Source organism: Pristiophorus japonicus, chromosome 20 (assembly GCF_044704955.1).
Source record: "Pristiophorus japonicus isolate sPriJap1 chromosome 20, sPriJap1.hap1, whole genome shotgun sequence".
Taxonomy (NCBI): domain Eukaryota; kingdom Metazoa; phylum Chordata; class Chondrichthyes; family Pristiophoridae; genus Pristiophorus; species Pristiophorus japonicus.
In genome coordinates, this window is record NC_091996.1 from 42470540 (window position 1) to 42490382 (window position 19843).

The 19843-nt window shown below is 42.2% G+C and overlaps 1 protein-coding gene across 8 annotated transcripts in view; it reads left to right on the forward strand.

The window, feature by feature from the left end:
* Positions 1 to 19843, forward strand: part of LOC139232504 (histone-lysine N-methyltransferase EHMT1-like) — a 159542-nt gene that overhangs the window by 73788 nt on the left and 65911 nt on the right. For all 8 annotated transcript variants that reach the window (XM_070862817.1, XM_070862819.1, XM_070862814.1 and 5 more), the window contains 3 exons: positions 4036 to 4248; positions 10131 to 10220; positions 14279 to 14396. In XM_070862817.1, coding sequence (XP_070718918.1) covers positions 4036 to 4248; positions 10131 to 10220; positions 14279 to 14396 — 421 coding nt within the window. The remainder of the gene's footprint in view (positions 1 to 4035; positions 4249 to 10130; positions 10221 to 14278; positions 14397 to 19843) is intronic.

Here is a 19843-nt window from a genome sequence, read left to right on the forward strand (position 1 = left end):
AACATTTCTGGCCTCGAAAACTGACGTAACTGGCAATACGCCAGAAAACAGGCTTGGGGAAAATTGAGCCCTTAGATAGTATTGCATAACAGAATCACTCATTGGTACGACTGAACATGGGTCTGAAAGACCACATTGCTTACAATGTAGCAGTTGCAAAATATTTGTCACCGAGTCTTATCGATGCAAAATTTTCGTGTTGGCATTTTCTTGCATAATTTTGGGACAAATGCCTCCATTTGATACAAAACATTCATTCAAGAAATATCTTTCCTCAGGTTTGTATTCAGTGGAAAATGAAAATTGTACATCAGTTGGAAATAACCACAAAGATGAATGAAAAAATTAAGTGATTATTAAAGCAGTCATAGTCAATATATTCACTTTTCTCAGAGGGACAAGTAAAACCTAATGAAAGTGGTACCTTCGCCTACCTTGGCTCGCCAATGTAGCTTTAAAGAAGTTTTAGAATTTCTTAGTCCTGTAAAATAAAGAAATCAATTTTCCTGTATAATTGACACTCTCCTATATCCCATTTGCTCTACTCTCGCAGGATAGATTGAGATGCACAGTCCTCAAGATAGTTGAGCCACGCCTTCCCTTTCCCAACCCAATGATCTTGTCCCAGGTGAATCAGCACTTCTTCACAACCCCCAAATACATGAACTCTGGTGATTTCTCTTTTATTAAAAAAAAACACTAGAATCATGTAGCTGAAAAGCAGAGCACACATTCTTTTTCAGTGAACACATGAACTGGCCCAGTTGGAAATAATGAATTAACAGGAGGCCTTAAGTTTGATCATTAACTTTGATCATAAACAGGGCACCATTGGTTTAATTACAGTTTGCCCTGTATTGAACCACGTCTGGAAGTTGTAACCTGGACAGGTATAACATTGCTAATTGAGCAATATTGAACCTCTTTCAGATAGGTGTAGTGAGGCACTTACACACCAGAGGGTGCTGTGTTGCGTTAAAGAGAATAACCGGATGCTAGTGTGCGGAATACCCGTCCAGCTACTTTAATTAAAAATTACTCTTAACAAAAATTAGTTTTTTTTTTAAAAACAGCACAAGATAAATGGGTGAGTAGCTTTTCTAAATGGCAAACACTGACTTTTGAAACCACTCCTGCAATTTGAAGTAAGTATACTTTTAATATATGTGGCAGAAAGTGAATTCTGATTGTAGTTGAAAGTGTTAACTGGCTGCACTGTGCAAAGACACATTTCTAATGTATTGTGTGAAAATGCTGCAAAGCCATCCCTAGAATCATAAATAAAATACTGAGTAACGAGTGAAGGGCCAAGGTCTTTAGCACAGAACAAGAGGTGTGGGTACGGTAACATAGTGGTTATGCTACTGGACTATCAATCCAGAGGCCTGTACTAATGATCTGGAGACACCATGGCAGCTGGGGAATTTCAATCAATTAATTAAATACATCTGCAATGAAAAGCTAGTATCACCAATGGTGACCATGAAACTATCGATTGTCGTAAAGACCCATCTGGTTCACTAATGTCCAATAGGAAAGGATCTCCTTTACCTGGTCTGACCTATATGTGACTCCAGACCCACAGCAATAGGGTTGACTCTTAACTGCCCTCTAAAATGGCCTAGCATGCCACTCTGTTGTACACAACAGCTACGAAAAGCTAGAATATGAATAAAGATGGATGGACCACCCGGCATCAACCTAGCACAGGATTCAGACACTACAACGGCATACCCAGCCCAGTCGACCCTGCAAAGTCGTCCTCACTAACATCTGGGGACTTGCACCAAAATTGGAAGTGCTGTTCCACAGATTAGTCAAGCAACAGCCTGACATAGTCATACTCATTTTCAGCCGCCATCCCAGAATCCTGTATCACCATCCCTGGTAATGTTCTGTCCCACTGGCAGGACAACCCACCAGAGGTGGCACAGTGGTATACGGTCGGGAGAGAATGTGCCTGGGAGTCCTCAACATTGACTCCGGACCCCATTAAGTTTCATGGCATCCGGTCAAACATGGGCAAGGAAACCTTCTGCTGATTGGCACCTACCGCCCTCCTTCAGCTGGTGAATCAGTAGTACTCCTCCATGTTGTACACGACTTGAAGAAACACTAAGGGTAGCAAGGACACAGAACGTACTGAGTTGGGGACTTCAATCTCAATCACCGAGAGTGACTTGGTAGCACCACTACCGACAGTTAGCCAAGTCCTGAAGGACATAGCTGCCAGACTGGGCCTGCGGCAGGTGGTGAGAGAACTAACAGAAGGGAAAAACTTAGTTGACGTCGTCCTTACCAATCTACCAGTCGCAGATGCATCTTTTCATGTCAGTATCGGTAGGAATGGCCACTGCACAGCCCTTGTGGAGACGAAATCTACCTGACAAAGTGGAAAATTGCCCCGGTATGTCCTGTTCACTAAAAACACAACAAATCCAATCCGGCCAATTACCACCCTATCAGACTACTGTCCATCAGCAAAGTGATGGGAAGGTGCTGTCGACAGTGCTATCGAGTGGCCCTCAGACCTCATTACAGCCTTGGTCCAAACGTGGACAAAAGAGCTGAATTCCAAAGGTGAGGTGAGAGCGACTGCCCTTGACATCAAGGCAGCATTTGACTGAGTGTGGCATCAAAGAGCCTCAGTAAAATTTAAGTCAGTGGGAATTGGGAAAAACTGGTACGGCTGGAGTCATACCTAGCAAAAAGGAAGGTGGTTGTGGTTGTTGGTCAATCATCCCAGCACCAGGACATCACCAAGAGTTCCTCAGGGCAGTGTCCCAGGTCCAACCATCTTTGGCTGCTTCATCAATGACCTTCCTTTCATCATAAGGTCAGAAGTGGGCATGTTCGATCATGATTACATTGTGTTCAGTTCCATTCGTAACTCATCAGAAAATGAAGCAGTACATGCCAGCATGCAGCATGACCTGGACAACATTCAGGCTTGGGCTGATGTGTGGCTTGAATTTTATTTGCCACTTAAGTGCCAGGCAATGACCATCTCCAACAAGCGAGAGTCTAACCACCTCCCCTTGATATTCAACGGCATTGCCATTGCCGAATCTCCCACCATTGACATTCTGGGGGGGGGTCACCGTTGACTAGAAACATAACTGGACTAGCCACATAAATACCGTGGCAACAAGAGCGGGCCAGAGGCTGGGTATTCTGCGGTGAGTATCTCACCTTCTGACTCCCCAAAGCCTTTCCACCATAGACAAGGCACAAGTTAGGAGTGTGATGGAATACTCTCCACTTGCCTGAATGAGTGTAGCTCCAAAAACACTCAAGAAGCTAGATACCATCCAGGACAAAGCAGCCTGCTTAATTGGCACCCAATCCACCACCTTAAGGGGAGTCTAGCGTTGTGAGGAACAGGCAGGAAAGTGGAGTTGAGGCCAAGATCAGATCAGCCAAGATCAGATCAGCCATGATCTTATTGAATGGCAGAGCAGGCTTGAGGGGCCATATGGCCTACTCCTGCTCCTATTATGTTCTTAAACATTAACTCCCTCCAACACCGGTGTACTGTGGCTGTAGTGTGTACTGTCTAAAAGATGCACTCCAGCATCTCCCAAACCCGTGACCTCGACCACCTAGATGGACAAGGGCAGCAGGTGCATGGAACATCACCACCTTCAAGTTCCCTTCCAAGTCTCTCACCATCCTGACTTGGAAATATATCGCTGTTCCTTCATCGTTGTTGGGTCAAAATCCTGGAGCTCCCTATCTAACAGCACTGTGGGAGTTCATTTACCAGCAGTTCAAGGAGGCAGCTCACCACCACCTTTATCAAGAGCAATTAGGGATGGGCAATAAATGATGGCCTTGCCAGTGATGCCCACATCCCTTAAATGAATAAAAAAGGAAAGAATCGGAGAGAACTCATGGTAAATCAGGACATCAAAATTAGGTGATGCCAAGCTTAGGTTTTAAGAGACTGAAGATTCCAGATAAGTGCAGCATTTGTGTCTGGATCATATGTTTGAAATGTGCCCCTGATCTTTACCTCTTTCCTCTGTATTGTAGGAACAGAAAGACTCCTCTAATGGTGTCAGTCAGATCATAAATGGAGAGAATGTTGACATATCTCAAGACATGGAGTCTGAGGAAGATGAAGAGGAGGATGAGGAGGACGAGGAGGATGAAGAAAAATACAGTGTTGCCGACCAACCAGATTCCGAGTTATCCACCAGTTTTGGAGGCACTGGCCGCATTCGCAAAATGGAAATTTCTAAGAAAGTGTGTACTTGCTGCTGATGTCAGTTAATTTCCACATCCACAGGCTTACTACAAATAGGAGAACTGTATCTTGGCTACACCTGGATCCAAATCCAGACTCTAGCTTTTTATTTTTTAGTGGACCCTTAAAGATTTAAATTTGATTTAAGACAAAGAAATGTTTGGTGGATTTAAGTTGAAATACTTGCAGAATTTGGGCCCAAATTTCCCCAGGAGTTGCTCCATTTTTTTTTTTTGGAGCAACTTGATTTTTCTGGAGTATCTTTTTAGTTGCAATTCCTGGCTATTTAATTTGCGCCAGTGTAAGTAAGTTAGTTAGGTTTCGGAAAATTGATGGGATTGAAGGCTGATAAATCCCGAGGGCCTGATAGTCTGCATCCCAGAGTACTTAAGGAAGTGGCCCCAGAAATAGTGAATGCATTGGTGGTCATTTTCTAACATTATATGCACTCTGGATCAGTTCCTATGGACTGGAGGGTAGCTAATGTAACACCACTTTTTAAAAAAGGATCCTTCACCTCAGTGCCCCTTTCCTGCTTTCTCTCCATACCCCTTGATCCCTTTAGCCGTAAGGGCCATATCTAACTCCCTCTTGAATATATCCAATGAACTTGCATCAACAACTCTCTGCGGTAGGGAATTCCACAGGTTAACAACTCTGAGTGAAGAAGTTTCTCCTCATCTCAGCCCTAAATGGCTTACACCTTATCCTTAGACTGTGTCCCCTGGTTCTGGACTTCCCCAACATCGGGAACATTCTTCCTGCATCTAACCTGTCCTATCCCGTCAGAATTTTATATATTTCTATGGGAGCCCCTCTCCTTCTAAACTCCAGTGAAGAAAGGCCCAGTCAATCCAGTCTCTCCTCATATGTCAGTCCAGCCATCCCGGGAATCAGTCTGGGGAACCTTCGCTGCACTCCCTCAATAGCGAGAACGTCCTTCCTCAGATTAGGAGACCAAAACTGAACACAATATTCCAGGTGAGGCCTCACTATAAGGCCCTGTACAACTGCAGTAAGATCCCACTGCTCATATACTCAAATCCCCTAGCTATGAAGGCCAGCATACCATTTGCCGCCTTCACCGCCTGCTGTACCTGCATGCCAGCTTTTAATGACTGATGAACCATGACACCCAGGTCTCGTTGCACCTCCCCTTTTCCGATTCTGCCGCCATTCAGATAATATTCGTGTTTTTGCCCCCAAAGTGGATAACCTCCCATTTATCCACATTATACCGCATCTGATATGCATTTGCCCATTTACCTAACCTATTGAAGTCACTCTGCAGCCTCTCACCGTCCTCCTCACAGCTCACACCGCCACCCAGTTTAGTGTCATCTGCAAACTTGGAGATACTGCACTCAATTCCTTCATCCAAATCATTAATGTATATTGTAAATAGCTGGGGTCCCAGCACTGAGCCCTGCGGCACTCCACTAGTCACTGCCTGCCCTTCTGAAAAGAACCCGTTTATTCCAACTCTGCTTCCTGTCTGCCAACCAGTTCTCTATCCACGTCAGTACATTATCCCTAATACCATGTGCTTTGATTTTGCACATCAATCTCTTGTGTGCGACCTTGTCTAAAGCCTTTTGAAAGTCCAAATACACCACATCCACTGGTTCTCCCTTGTCCACTCTACTAGTTACATCCTCAAAAAATTCTAGAAGATTTGCCAAGCATGATTTCCCTTTCATAAATCCATGCTGACTTGGACTGATCCTATCATTGCTTTCCAAATGTGCTGTCATTTCATCTTTAATAATTGATTCCAACATTTTCCCCACTACTGATGTCAGGCTAACTGGTCTATAATTACCCGTTTTCTCTCTCCCTCCTTTCTTAAAAAGTGGTGTTACATTAGCTACCCTCCAGTCCATAGGAACTGATCCAGAGTGGATAGACTGTTGGAAAATGATCACCAATGCATCCACTATTTCTAGGGCTACTTCCCTAAGTATTCTGGGATGCAGACTATCAGGCCCTGGGGATTTATCGGCCTTCAATCCCATCAATTTCCCTAACATAATTTCCCGCCTAATAAGGATATCCCTCAGTTCCTCCTTCTCACTCGACCCTCAGTTGCCTAGTACTTCCGGAAGGTTATTTGTGTCTTCCTTCGTGAGGACAGAGCCAGTGTATTCAAGTGGTCTGCCATTTCTTTGTTCCCCATTATAAATTCACCTGAATCTGACTGCAAGGGACCTACATTTGTCTTCACTAATCTTTTTCTCTTTACATATCTATAGAATCTTTTGCAGTCAGTTTCCCGGCAAGCTTCCTTTCACACACTATTTCCCCCCTCCTAATTAAACCCTTTGTCCTCCTCTGCTGAATTCTAAATTTCTCCCAGTCCTCAGGTTTGCTGCATTTTCTGGCCAATTTATATGCCTCTTCCTTCGATTTAACACTATCCTTAATTTCCCTTGTTAGCCACGGTTGAGCCACCTTCCCCGTTTTATTTTTACTCCAGACAGGGATGTGCAATTGTTGAAGTTCATCCATGTGATCTTTAAATGTTTGCTCTTGCCTCTCCACCGTCAACCCTTTAAGTATCATTTGTCAGTCTATTCTAGCCAATTCATGTTTCATACCTTCGAAGTTACCTTTCCTTAAGTTCAGTACCCTAGTTTCTGAACTAACTGAGTCACTCTCCATCTTAATAAAGAATTTTACCATATTATGGTCACTCTTCCCCAAGGGGCCTCACACAACAAGAGCTTAATTAGTCCTTTCTCATTACACATCACCCAGTCTAGGATGGCCAGCCCTCTAGTTGGTTCCTTGACATATTGGTTCAGAAAACCATCCCTAATACACTCCAGGAAATCCTCCACCACCGTATTGCTGCCAGTTTGGTTAGCCCAATTATATGTAGATTAAAGTCACCCATGATAACTGCTGTACCTTTATTGCATGCGTCCCTAATTTCTTGTTTGATGCTATGCCCAACCTCACTACTACTGTTTGGTCTGTACACAACTCCCACTAGCGTTTTCTGCCCTTTGGTATTCCGCAGCTCCATCCATACAGATTCCACATCATCCAAGCTAATGTCCTTCCTTACTATTGCGTTAATTTCCTCTTTTTAACCAGCAAAGCTACCCCACCTCCTTTTCCTTTCTGTCTATCCCTCCTGAATGTTGAATATCCCTGGATGATGAGTTCCCAGCCTTGGTCACCCTGGAGCCGTGTCTCTGTGATGCCAATTATATCATATTCATTAATTGCTGCCTGTGCAGTTAATTTGTCCACCTTATTACGAATACTCCTCGCATTGAGGCACAGAGCCTTCAGGCTTGTCTTTTTAACACACTTTGCCCTTTTAGAATTTTGCTGCAATGTGGCCTTTTTTGATTTTTGCCTTGGGTTTCTCTGCCCTCCACTTTTACTTTTCTTCTTTCTTTCTTTTGCTTCTGACTCCCTGCATAGGTTCCCATCACTGTTGTACAGGGCCTTGGTGAGGCCACACTTTGAATATTGTGTACAGTTTTGATCTCCTAACTTGAGGAAGGACATTCTTGCTATTCAGGGAGTGCAGCGAAGGTTCACCAGACTGATTCCCCGGATGACATGTGAAGAAAGACTGGATCGACTAGGCTTATATTCAGTGGAATTTAGAAGAATGAGAGGGGATTTCATAGAAACATATAAAATTCTTACGGGATTGGACAGGTGAGATGCAGGAAGAATGTTCCCAATGTTGGGGAAGTCCAGAGCCTGGGGTCACAGTCTAAGGATAAGGGGTAAGCCATTTCGGACCTAGATGAGGAGAAACCTCTTCACTCAGACAGTTGTGAGCAGGTGGAATTCTCTACCACAGAAAGTTGTTGAGGCCAGTTCATTAGATATATTCAAAAGGGAGATAGCTGTGGCCCTTACGGCTAAAGGGATCTAGGGGTATGGAGAGAAAGCAGGAATGGGGTACTGAAGTGCATGATCAGCCATGATCATATTGAATGGTGGTGCAGGTTCGAAGCCCGAATGGCCTACTCCTGCACCTATTTTCTATGTTTCTATTTTTTTTTAACTTTTGTTTTTTTTTCAAAAGGGGGTGTTACCAGCCACTTACTTTGTTTTGGCCATTTAAGCAAGTTTAGCCAGTTAAAAGTTACTCTAAACTAACTTATACCAGCGCAAGTGGACACTCTTGTACATTCAGAAAAAACCTTGCGGTGACATAAGAAATCAGCACTGGCAGCCAGAGATGGGGCGGGGGGGGAGGTGTGGGGGGGAACCGTGCAAAGCACTAAACACCTTCACAACAACATTAAAGAAGCATAAGTACATTTAAAGCACCAAGCACTAACCAAAGCAGTACATTTGCACCAAGCACTAAACAAAGCATAAAAAGTAATAAGCAATTAATTAACAAATAAAAAATAGAAGGAACCCTGCATCTAAAGCACCAAGACCGAAGTAATAAGCAAGCAATCAATCAGTAAATAACAAAAAAAATAGAAGTTCTACCTTAGGGAACGCAGTGGGCCGCCGATGAGGGAGCCCATTCGGCCAAGGCTACGGACAGCGTGCTTCGGGCCCCTCCCACACAGCCTGCAGCGCGCGCACTCACAGATTCGGTCTGCCAAGAGCTACTGCACATGCGCGCAGACTCTAGCGCACATGTGCAGAGGTCCCGGCACTGTTTTCAGCGCGAGACCTGGCTCCACCCCCAATCCACTGGGCCACGCTACGACCGAGGAGAAGCTGGCCAGAATCGGGAGGAAGATTTTCGACGCACTTGGAGGTGAACAAAAGTGGCGCACCTTGGGTCAGGGCACCAGGAAAAGGGGTTGGGGAAATTAGAGCCCTTTGTTTATCTTATGCAACCTGAAATGTTGAGAATAAGAATTGTTACTGCATATATGATGCAGGTAAATGTAGTTTTCATATTCAAGAGCAGTTTCTGACCTCTTGGGCTTGATGTTCATAATTGAATAACTAATGGAATCAATAACCAGAATAGAAAAATATCTGTAGTTATACACTTGTTCAGGCAACACCTGAAGTACTGCGTACAGTTCCCATCTCGAGAGACAGTGCAGAGTAGATCAGCAAAGCTGGTGCTGGCTTATATGGTCTTTGATGTTTTGAGATGGACTCTTCCAAATAATCCTCAGACCTATCCTTTTACCTATTAGTTTATTGGCAAAATGGGGTAGCTTCCAGTTTTTGTAGTATTTTCTTCAAATTACTTTCCAGTTCTCCAGGTTCCTGCTGCTATGGTTCAGCTGCTATGGTTCAGCCACTTTTGCAAACTATTTTCTCTCAGGTCTCTGGTCCTTAAATTTCCAACCAACTGTGCACATTCTAAAGTGACATGTATGATTATAGCTAAAATCTCAGGTGTAGTGTAAAGAGTCCATCACAAACTTTTTTTTGGCCACGGGGTGAATTCCTGATCTCAGTTGTAGAGGTAGAAAAACAGGTGAGAAATATAGTCAAATAAAGATGCCCGTCATTGGGTCTGGTCTGCTCAAGATCCGTGAGCAAGTCATCTCTTGCTCCTCTCAAGTCGAAAATACTATTTAAAAAAAAACACAATCGTTTGTAAATGCAACAATATTTAGTAAGAGATGGTTTCCTGTTGTCTACTGTTGATATCTCAAAATGCTTCTGCAGATTTGCATTAAACTTGAATGTTCTACATTGTGCTAAAATGTACCAAATTAAATTTAGATATATAAATGATTTCAGTGGCATTTGATTGCCTACTTATTTAATTATGGCATATTCTGGCTGTATTTCTTTATTCGGTGACTAATCCAGGACATTTTTTAAGCACATGCTTTTTTTATTGTGCTATATGACATTTAAAATCCACTGGTAGATTATCAAATGTTACAGTTCAGTATAGTTTTAATTTTTCCCCACACAGGCTAACTTGCAGCAGGAAGAATATGATCCTGAAGAGGATCAAGACTCTGATGACCTGGATGATGAAGATGATGACTTTGAATCTGATGTGGTGAGTCATTTTTTCTGGAGGTGTTTCTCTCTGATTCACTGTCTCAGACCACTTTCATAAGTGAGCTTTTACTTCCCATAACCTGGAGTGTGCCTTTATCTGTCCATCATCTTGGTTTTTTTGCTGCAAGCCCAGAGCTCTAAAGAAAAAAACCCTTGTTGTATTTTGACTTCCTGGTTCATATTCTGTCCGCTCATGTGATTTTTCTCTACATTAGATAGCAGTGGAGTAAACACTTTAGTAGACAATGGCTTAGGCAGTGAACTGCCAAGCAGATTTATTAAATAGTTAATGGATAAGTGAACAGAAGCAATGACGCATTTGTAGACTTACAGTAGTTACACATTCCCTAAATATTAACCTTATTTGGCGCTTTATTCCGGATTATCCATGCAATCGTTCTCTGGCCTGTCTATATCCCTCTTTTGGCTTCAGATGGACTATTCAGTTTGAACAAGACAAGTTGAGATCATTTTCAGCAGAAGACCTCGGATGAACAAAATTTAAATATGTATTTCAACCTCAAAAGAGCTCCCAATCCAACACCGTTATATAAATAAACCAACAAGATGCTTGTATTTCATGGACTACTTTGTCTCTAAGATTGAGACCATCCGTTCGGCCGCCTCTGCCTCTTCCCTTCCTTCCCCTAGCCCACCGGGCCTAACTTCATCTAAGGATCCCCCTGCTCTAGCCTTAACCTCAGATATTTTTCCAGTTTCTCTCTGATCTCCCCTCATGACCTTTCCGAGTTCATCCTGTCCATGAGCCACTTCCGGCTCCCTTGACCCTGTTCCCACCAAATTGCTGACTACCCAACTTACTTTTCTGGCTCCCATGTTAGCTGACATTGTTAACAGTATTCTTTCCTCAGGTACTGTCCCCCTCTCCCTCAAATCTGTCGTCATTACCCCTCTCCTCAAAAAAAACAACCCTCGACCTCTCCAGCCTTGTAAACTTACCGCCCCATCTTCAACCTCCCTTTCCTCTCAAGTCCTTGAACGTGTTGTCGCCTCCCAAATCCGTGCCCATTTTTCCTGCAATTTTATGCTTGAATCCCTCCAATTCGGTTTCCTTGCCAACCACAGTACTGAAACGGCTCTCACCAAAGTCACAAATGACATCTTTTGTGACTGACAAAGGCAAACAATCTCTCCTTGTCCTTCTTGACTTGTCTGCAGCCTTTGACATGGTTGACCACTCTGTCCTTCTCCAACGCCTCTCCACTGTCATCCAGCTGGGTGGGACTGCACTTGCCTGGATCCATTCTTATCTATCTAATCGCAGCCAGAGAATCACCTGCAACGGCTTCTCTTCCTGCCTCCGCATTGTTACTTCTGGTGTTCCCCAAGGATCTATCCATGGCCCCCTCCTATTTCTCATCTACATGTTGCCCCTTGGTGACATCATCTGAAAACACAGCATCAGTTTCCACATGTACCCTGATGACACCCAGCTCGACCTCACTACCACTTCTCGCGATCCCTCCTCAGTCTCTAAATTGTCAGACTGCTTGATCGACATCCAGTTCTGGATGAGCAGAAATTTTCTCCAATTGAATATTGGGAAGACAAAAGCCATTGTTTTCGATCCTGCCACAAACTCCGTTCCCTAGCCAATGACTCTCCCCACCTCCTGTCTGAGGCTGAACCAGACTGTTTGCAACCTTGGTGTCATATTTGACCCTGAATGAGCTTTCGACCACACATCCGCAGCATAACTAAGACCGCCTATTTCCACCTCCGTAACATCGCCCGTCCTCTGCCCTTGCCTCCGCTCCTGAAGCCCTCATCCTTGCCTTTTGTTACCTCTGGACTTGACCATTCTAACACACTCCTGGCTGGCCTCCCATATTCTACCCTACGTAAACTAGAAGGATCCAAAAGTCAGGTCACCTATCACCTCTGTGCTCACTGACCTACATTGGCTTCTGGTTAAGCAACGTCTCTATTCAGAATTCTCATCCTCATTTTCAAATCTCTCCATGGCCTCGCCCCTCCGCGATATCTGCGCTTCTCTAATTCTACCCTCTCGAGCGTCCCTGATTATAATCGCTCAACGATTGGTGGCCGTGCCTTCTGTTGCCTCGGCCCTAAGCTCTGGAATTCCCTGCCTAAACCTCTCTGCCTCTTTCCTCCTTCAAGACGCTCCTTAAAACCTACGTCTTTGACCAAGCTTTTGGTCACCTGCCCTAATTTCTCCTTATGTGGCTTGGTGTCAAATTTTGTATCTCATAATACTCCTGTGAAACGCCTTGGGGATGTTTAAAGGCACTATATAAATACAAGTTGTTGTATGACTCGGTGGATAAAAACACCACGTGGTATGGAGTCATACAGAGTGTTGGGGACTTGGTTTGACCTTATTGGACTTCACTCAATTGTATCAGTTAGTATTTGTTGCTGTAAGAGTTGCATACTATTGCATAGAGGCCGAACATTGCTGATGAACGCAACTCTTTATAACCAGGATTAAAGAAATTCACCATGGCATCCTTGGAGAGAATAGTATGTTAAAATTGCCTCCTTTTATAAGGTGGTCAATCCATGTGGTTGGTCGATATATGTATATTTTTAAATAGAGTGTAGTAAATTTCTCAATCTGCTTTTTAAGAATTTTCTTTTAATGGCAGCCACGTTGTGTGATTTTTGAGTATTTGGCCACCTTGAGGGTATGTAATTTGCATTAAAATATTACTATGAAATTAAATTTAGATCGTAAGGTGTTAAATCCATTGAATAACCATGCACTCGGAGTGTACATTACACCAAGACAAAGCATTTGAAGAAGTAGTGTTTACTGCAATTATTTTTATTTGGATGTGGGTGACCATGGCAATGCTGCACTTATTGCCCATCTCTACTCCCCTGAGCGTACCATTTTAACTTCAGACTGTTGAAGTTTGTTTAAGTATTTCAGTAAACATTTGTACATTTTGTGTTGGAATGGCCCCATTCGTTGGAATCAATAGAGAGTGGCAGCCAGAAAGCCTACACCTTGGAGAGCGGTGGTGGATTTGATTGGCAGCTCAACTGGTCAATTCCTGAAGATGAGAGTGGGGCGTCAAAGGTCAAGCTGTTAGATTTCTATTCCCTTAAGAAATGGGGATAAAGAAGTGTGTGGCCTGAGACAGTTTTGTTTGATTTGGCAAAGATGTCGGGCTTAGATAGCGAGTGGGCTGTCTTTTAGGTTTAGGGCCGACCAGTTTCAGAGACATTACTCGTCAGCAGATGCATTTAGCCTGCTCAATGCATCCATTCGTATAATGAAAAGCGTGGCGTACTTGGTTATGAGGAATGTTGTGAAGTTGAAGTAAAAGGGGATTTAATATAATCTATTTGTTCACTTATTGTTTGTGCAGTATATCAGCCTGTTAATTTGTAATTGGTCTTGTTTAACTAAAATGTTCCATCAGGCTGCCTTTTATAAGATTGGAGAAGCACATTTGGTGGCCTGTTCTGGATTGCAATTCATTTAACAAGGGCTTTCATTGTTGTGCTTCCCAGGTCATGCTATTGTATGACTAGATGTTGGGCAGCAAAGGTAAAAATCCCTGTTCACAAGGAATGCGATGTCTATTTATGTGAGAGACTGGTGACACTGAAAGAACGTTGAGTTCAGACATAAAATTTGTAACAGTAGTTTTATATTGTTCAAAGAATGTGCTCATTCACAAGAATGTTTCTGTTACAAATGTAGTTGAATTAAGTTGTTAGTATATATAGTTGTATCCCTAATAACTTAGTGTGTATCTCCTACATTACCTGGGCCGCCTTTGGTCTTTGTGGTGAAAGCTTTTATTGGGAACTCAGTCGCACATTTACTAACTTCACTGTACAAAGTTGTAGTTTCTCTCTTGTAATGCACTATTGACATTTTTTAAAAAGTAACAAAAAGCATAAGTGTGATTGTTTTCAATATGATTCTACTTTTGTTACGTTTGAAATTATTTCAGCCGATTATTGAAATTGAAAAGTCTGCTCGTTGGAAGCTGGGTATAGAACTTTCTAATTTACTGCAGAAAATAATTTTTATAAACCTGTTTCTTGACCATCCAGAGTTCGGAGTCTAGTTTGAAAAGGAAGTGGAAGAAAAGAGGGAAGAATGACAGCCCATGGGTTAAACCAACCAGGAAACGAAGACGGAAAAACCGACCAAAAACGCTTAATAATACAGGTAACACAAATAAATGGCATTGCATGGATAACAACATTAGGGCAGGAGCTGTTGCGTGCTATTTTTGGGGCCAAGGAAGTTGCCACTTTATTTTACTTGGTGTTGTGTTGTAGGATGATGTAGGATTAAAATGAAGATTGCCCCTCCCTATACATTTTTGTTATTTCAAATATCAGTCCTTAAAGTATTGTTAAATCTTGTACTATTGGGAATGGTGAATTCTTACATAATTCCCCATTGAAAGTAAACAGTAACCCTGTGAGGTGCAATGACAAAACACAGTACCCTGTCGATAATCCAGTGCTGTCTTACCTGCATTTGTTCAATGCATTAAATTTATATATTTTACATAAATTTCTCTCATCATTTTGCAAGTGGTTACTGGTGTGGGACCGTTAGTTTTACATACTTCCTTTTAAATTTTTATTCTAGCACCACTTTTGCATTGACACATTGGTTTTAGGTTTGTACTGATATCAAAGTAGCAGTTTCACTTGAATCAGGTCAGCAATCTGTCTTCCAAGCACACTAATGCAAGAGATCGAAGACCAAGTCTCGTAAATACTCTCTCAATGCTTGGGACTTTGGGTGTCGCACAACTCCAGTGTGGTGCAAAGCCAATTTTATAAAGTGCTCAACTAAGCAATATAAACTTTTGAGTCTTTAATGCCTTGCGAGAAATCACGCTGCTGACTACTCACTTGCGACAAATGACATTGCTGGCTACTCTCTCCCAGCATTAGAAAATAGCTAATTGGAGATCTGAACTATATTCAAACATCCAGCCAACTGTGCGTAATTTGCAGTGAGGTGTGGCAGCATTTCTCTGGTCTATACTCAGTGAGGTGCAGCAGGAATGTAAATAAAACTATAAAGCATATTGAGCCAAAAATGGTATACAATATTGCAGCATAATATTTTATAACCCAGGGCTTTTTGTGAATTAGCTTCTTCTTCAATGTTTTTTGAAAGTTGGCTTTTATTTACTCTTGGCTGACATCAAAAAGTTCACATCAGAATTTTTGCTTGTTTGTTTCAGTTTTGTACTGTATTTGATTACATTACAAAAGAAAAGTTTTATTGGGCTCGGATTTAGCCCACACCTTTTTTCAGCGCACTCACTGAGATGCGCCGACTTTGTGGGCTGAAAACAGCGCCTAAAAAATCTCCCCCGATTCTGGCCATGGTGTTGCCTCTCCTGGGACTTAGTGCGGTGTGGCCAGTCGATTGGGGGGCGGAGCTCGTGTCCTGTGCCGGCAGCTCTGCACATGTGCATTGGAGTGTGCGCACATGCACAGTAGCTCCTGCCCGCAGCCTGTGTGTGCATGCTGCAGCATGGGACCCGATGCATCCCGCCCCTTTCCCGGGCCGAGTGGCATGCCGCACAGTAATGAGACTGATGGAGAAGTCTGCCTTCTTCCAAAGCACTTGGTTCTTTTGTTGGCTGCCTGCATTATTGCCACTTTGTCAATATTCTACACACAACTTGAAGATTTGAAGACATTGCCATGCAAAGGTTCAGCTGGAATTGTCTGTTTTGAAATCCTTCTCAAAAGTTATATCCAGGTATTTTTGTAGAAAAATGATTATAAACATCATTAGGTTGCCAGTTTAATTTTCCACACACTCAATTGCATTTTTCGGTGGGGGTGGGTGGGTGGGGAAGAGTTTTGATCCAGGAGTGGGTGGGGGCAGTTTTGTTTCGGCGGGGGGGAGTGGGAGAAAGAGAGTTTTGATGTGGGGTGGGGGGTGGTAACTGTGTAGCCAGTAATTTTAACGAGCTTACTCAAGACTTACCTTAACCCTGTTGATGAAAATACTTTCCTAACCAAGTTAATAGAAAATACTTTCAAATACATCATAATCAATTCTTGGTGGAATAATTTTGCTTGAATTTTCAAAATTTTAAAAGCATAAAACAATAAATTTCCTGGCTATATGGTATAAAATATTTCTATGATGGTGGGTGAGCTTAGGCGGCTGGGAGAACATAACATAAGAATTACGAGGCGGAGGTACTTCTATTTTTTTTATTTTGATATTTTGAAAAAATCTTGTAAATATGTTTTGTCTCTTTACTATTTTTGTAGTTTAAGCTTCCATGAATGCTTCTGTTGTATTTGACAAACTTTGCGAAGTTTGTCATATGATGTCCTGTATAACTGATGCTATTCACATTCTTTTGTCAAGTCATTAAGTTCTGCTGGCCTCCGATGTACCTACCTGCGCTGATTTCTTAACTCTCCAAGTGTTTTCTGTGCGGTCGCAAGTGGCCACATACGCTGGCCTAAGTTAGTTTGTAGTAACTATTAGCTGTCCAAAGTGGCCTAAATGGCCAAAACAGGTGTAGGTGGCTGGTAACGCCCCATTTGGGGGAAAAAAAACTAGACTAAACTTTTAAAAAAAAATACTAACTAACTCACTTGCACTGGCGCAAATTGAATGTGCAAAATGGGGATTTTTAAGATACTCCAGAAAAATCAAGTTGCTCCAAAAAAAACGGAGCAACTCCTGGGCAATTTTGAGCCCATTGTTACTAAAATTTCGAGCTTTAATGCTCACAGAATGAAATAATATAGTTGGAAAATTGCCATCAAAGTGTAAGGCTAGTTTTTAGCGAACCACAGTTTAATGCTTGTACTGGATAGATGCCAATTGACAATTGAGTAATAATCATCGATACGAGAGCAAACCCTCACGCTGTATCTGCCATGGAAACCATAGATACCAGTTGCCTTCTGCATAGAAAATACTTGAATTGCATCTAATTTTCAATGTTTTTCTTGTATATATTTGAATATTAATATACTGGAAAAAATAGCATGTTGCAGCAATACTGTACAATTTGATATTCTTGAAAAAATACTCAGTTCAAACACCTGTTGGTTTTGCACTTGCGGTTAAATAAATTCACTACCAGTGGCACATTATTCATCATTTTCACTGTCATGCAATAGTCAAACTGCTTTCGATAGTCATGGAATCTATATCTGTGCTATTTGTAAAATTGCAGTTAGTTATGTGTTAGCAATCTTCAAAAAAACGGTGATTTTAACCATTTTATTTCTTTTGTCTTCTATTCTAATATTCTGTACATGTGGAATTTTGATTGTAATGGATTGATTCAATTTTTTAATTTTTTAAATTTTTTCTTTAATTTCTTCTTCACTATAATTTAGCTATATTGTTCAACATATTAACTTTATTGCATTATTTAAATGTTTATTTTTTTAATATGTTGCACTCTTTAAAATCATCGTTTTTCAAGTTTGTATTACGAATTCTCAATCTCTTCCTCTTAATTTTAAGTTTTATGTTTTTAGCTTCATTGCTCGGTTTTTCATTATTTTGCCCTCGTCATCATTTTAATTTTCTCTTTTGCCCTTTTGACAATCATTGTGTGCTGTAATGATTGCCATAATTGTTACTATTTCTGTTTTGGACTTTTTTTTCCCCTCAAACAGAACTTGTTTTAAAAAGAGCCTGTTTGGTAATATCTGTCTAGCTGGTAAATAAATAAATAACTTGCATGTAGCAGCTTATCACGCCCTCTGAATGTCCCAAAGCGCTTCACAGCCAATTAATTACTTTTTCAGGTTCAGCCTTCGTTGATTTGTCGGCAAACATTGCAGCCAATTTGCCGATAGCAAGTTCCAACAGATAGCAATTAATATGTGACCAGTTAATCTGTCTTTTGTAATAGTGGTATTTGAGAGATAGATGTTGGTCAGGGCTCCCTTCTACTTCTTTGAGTAGTGTTATGGATCTTTGATAGTCACCTGAAGAGACAGACAGGTTCTCGGTTTAATGCCTCATATGAAAGAAGATACCTCCAGCAATACAGTAGTCAGTCTATACTGCTCTGAAGTGTCAGGCCAGATAATATGCTCAAATCCTGCAGGTTGCTTGAATCCACAACATTCTGACTTGGATTAGAGTGCTACCACTGAACCAAGGCTCTGCTACTGTTACAGAGGGCTCACTAGATGAGAACATAGGGCCAGTTCTGCAACCTGCTTCAGTTTAACAAAGTCCCACGGAGCTTCACCAAGCAAAATAACACCTCAAATTAGTTGATGGACAATATTGGGCCTAAATTTGCTGCAAACTCATGCCATGGTAATGACCTATTAATGGCGTGCACCATTAATACGTAAAAGTTCCAGGAAATAATGAAGTAAATTAGATGCATTGCGCCATAGTTTGCTGACCTATTTGCGTCGCTCCACCGCCAATCAAAGTTGCTAAAAGGCTGATCTCTCCGCCCATCCCTCCTTTGTAGTCAATGATCATCGTACATTTGCGGGATTTCCGCGCCTTTATTTGTATCGTAGCCAGTTAGACTGAGAAATATGGAATGGCTGACATGGTATTGACGTGAATTATGGCCAACACATGACTCTCGGCCTGCGAAGCAACAGAGCAACCATTAAATCTGTGCAGCCTCACCCCAGCAGTCTGGATATTGTTGCAAGAGTATTTATTTCTTAAATCTCTTATTTTTTTGTCAGTTTATTCTTGCCAGCTTTGTCATCCAGATTGCTATTTGTATGTAAAAGCAATTACTGTCAGGGTTACTACCTATTTCTATGTGTATGGAAGGTGAAACGATTGTAACGGCCTTATCCACTGGGCGTCCCGTGTAGGAGGAGGAGCAGGCACTTCGCTTGAGGCACCGTGGCCAGAGACTGAACTGATCTCATAACTGCCCCCCACAGAGGGTGTACAGAGAACGGATGTCATTTGAGGCATTGCCGGAGGAACTCTGCGTGCACAGATGCAAGGATGCAATTAACCACCTTTTGAAGAGATGCCTCTCCCAGGTCCTTGTCATTGGTAATGAAGGTGACGACAGCCCTCAATGTCTGCAGCACTGGTACCAGTCAGGTACTACAGATCTCTATAACAGCCAAGGAGGTGCGAGGACCTGCATTCGAAAGGTGACATGCTATCTTCTGCAGGGCATCCAATTTCATTACATACGACATGTTCCCAGCACAGCAAAGAGGCAGGTGCATCAACATCCACAGGATTGCAGTCTTCCCCAATATGCAGGGGGCTAGCGATGGGACCCACATGTAGCTGAAGGCTCCACTTGAGGAACCTGTCTCTCATCAATAGGAAGGGTTATTGCTCATTAAATGTGCTAATTGTCTACCTCGCCACGCCTTGGATGGATTGACATTTAATTATGAGTGCAGCCAATGATGGGAGAACCGTGCGTCTGCTGTCAGCTCCACTCCTCCAACATAATACCACCAATAGAATATTCAACTCTGAAATTCAAGAAACCAACCAGCAAATGTTAGTCAATTAATCCTGATTTCCAGTCTTCAATAAAAAGTTAAGAATTCAGTGACCCGTTGAAACTGAACTTAGCAGAGAAAACAAACACTCCAGCTGATCAAATGTTCAGGGGCTTCTATTTCCAACAAAACTTGCAATCT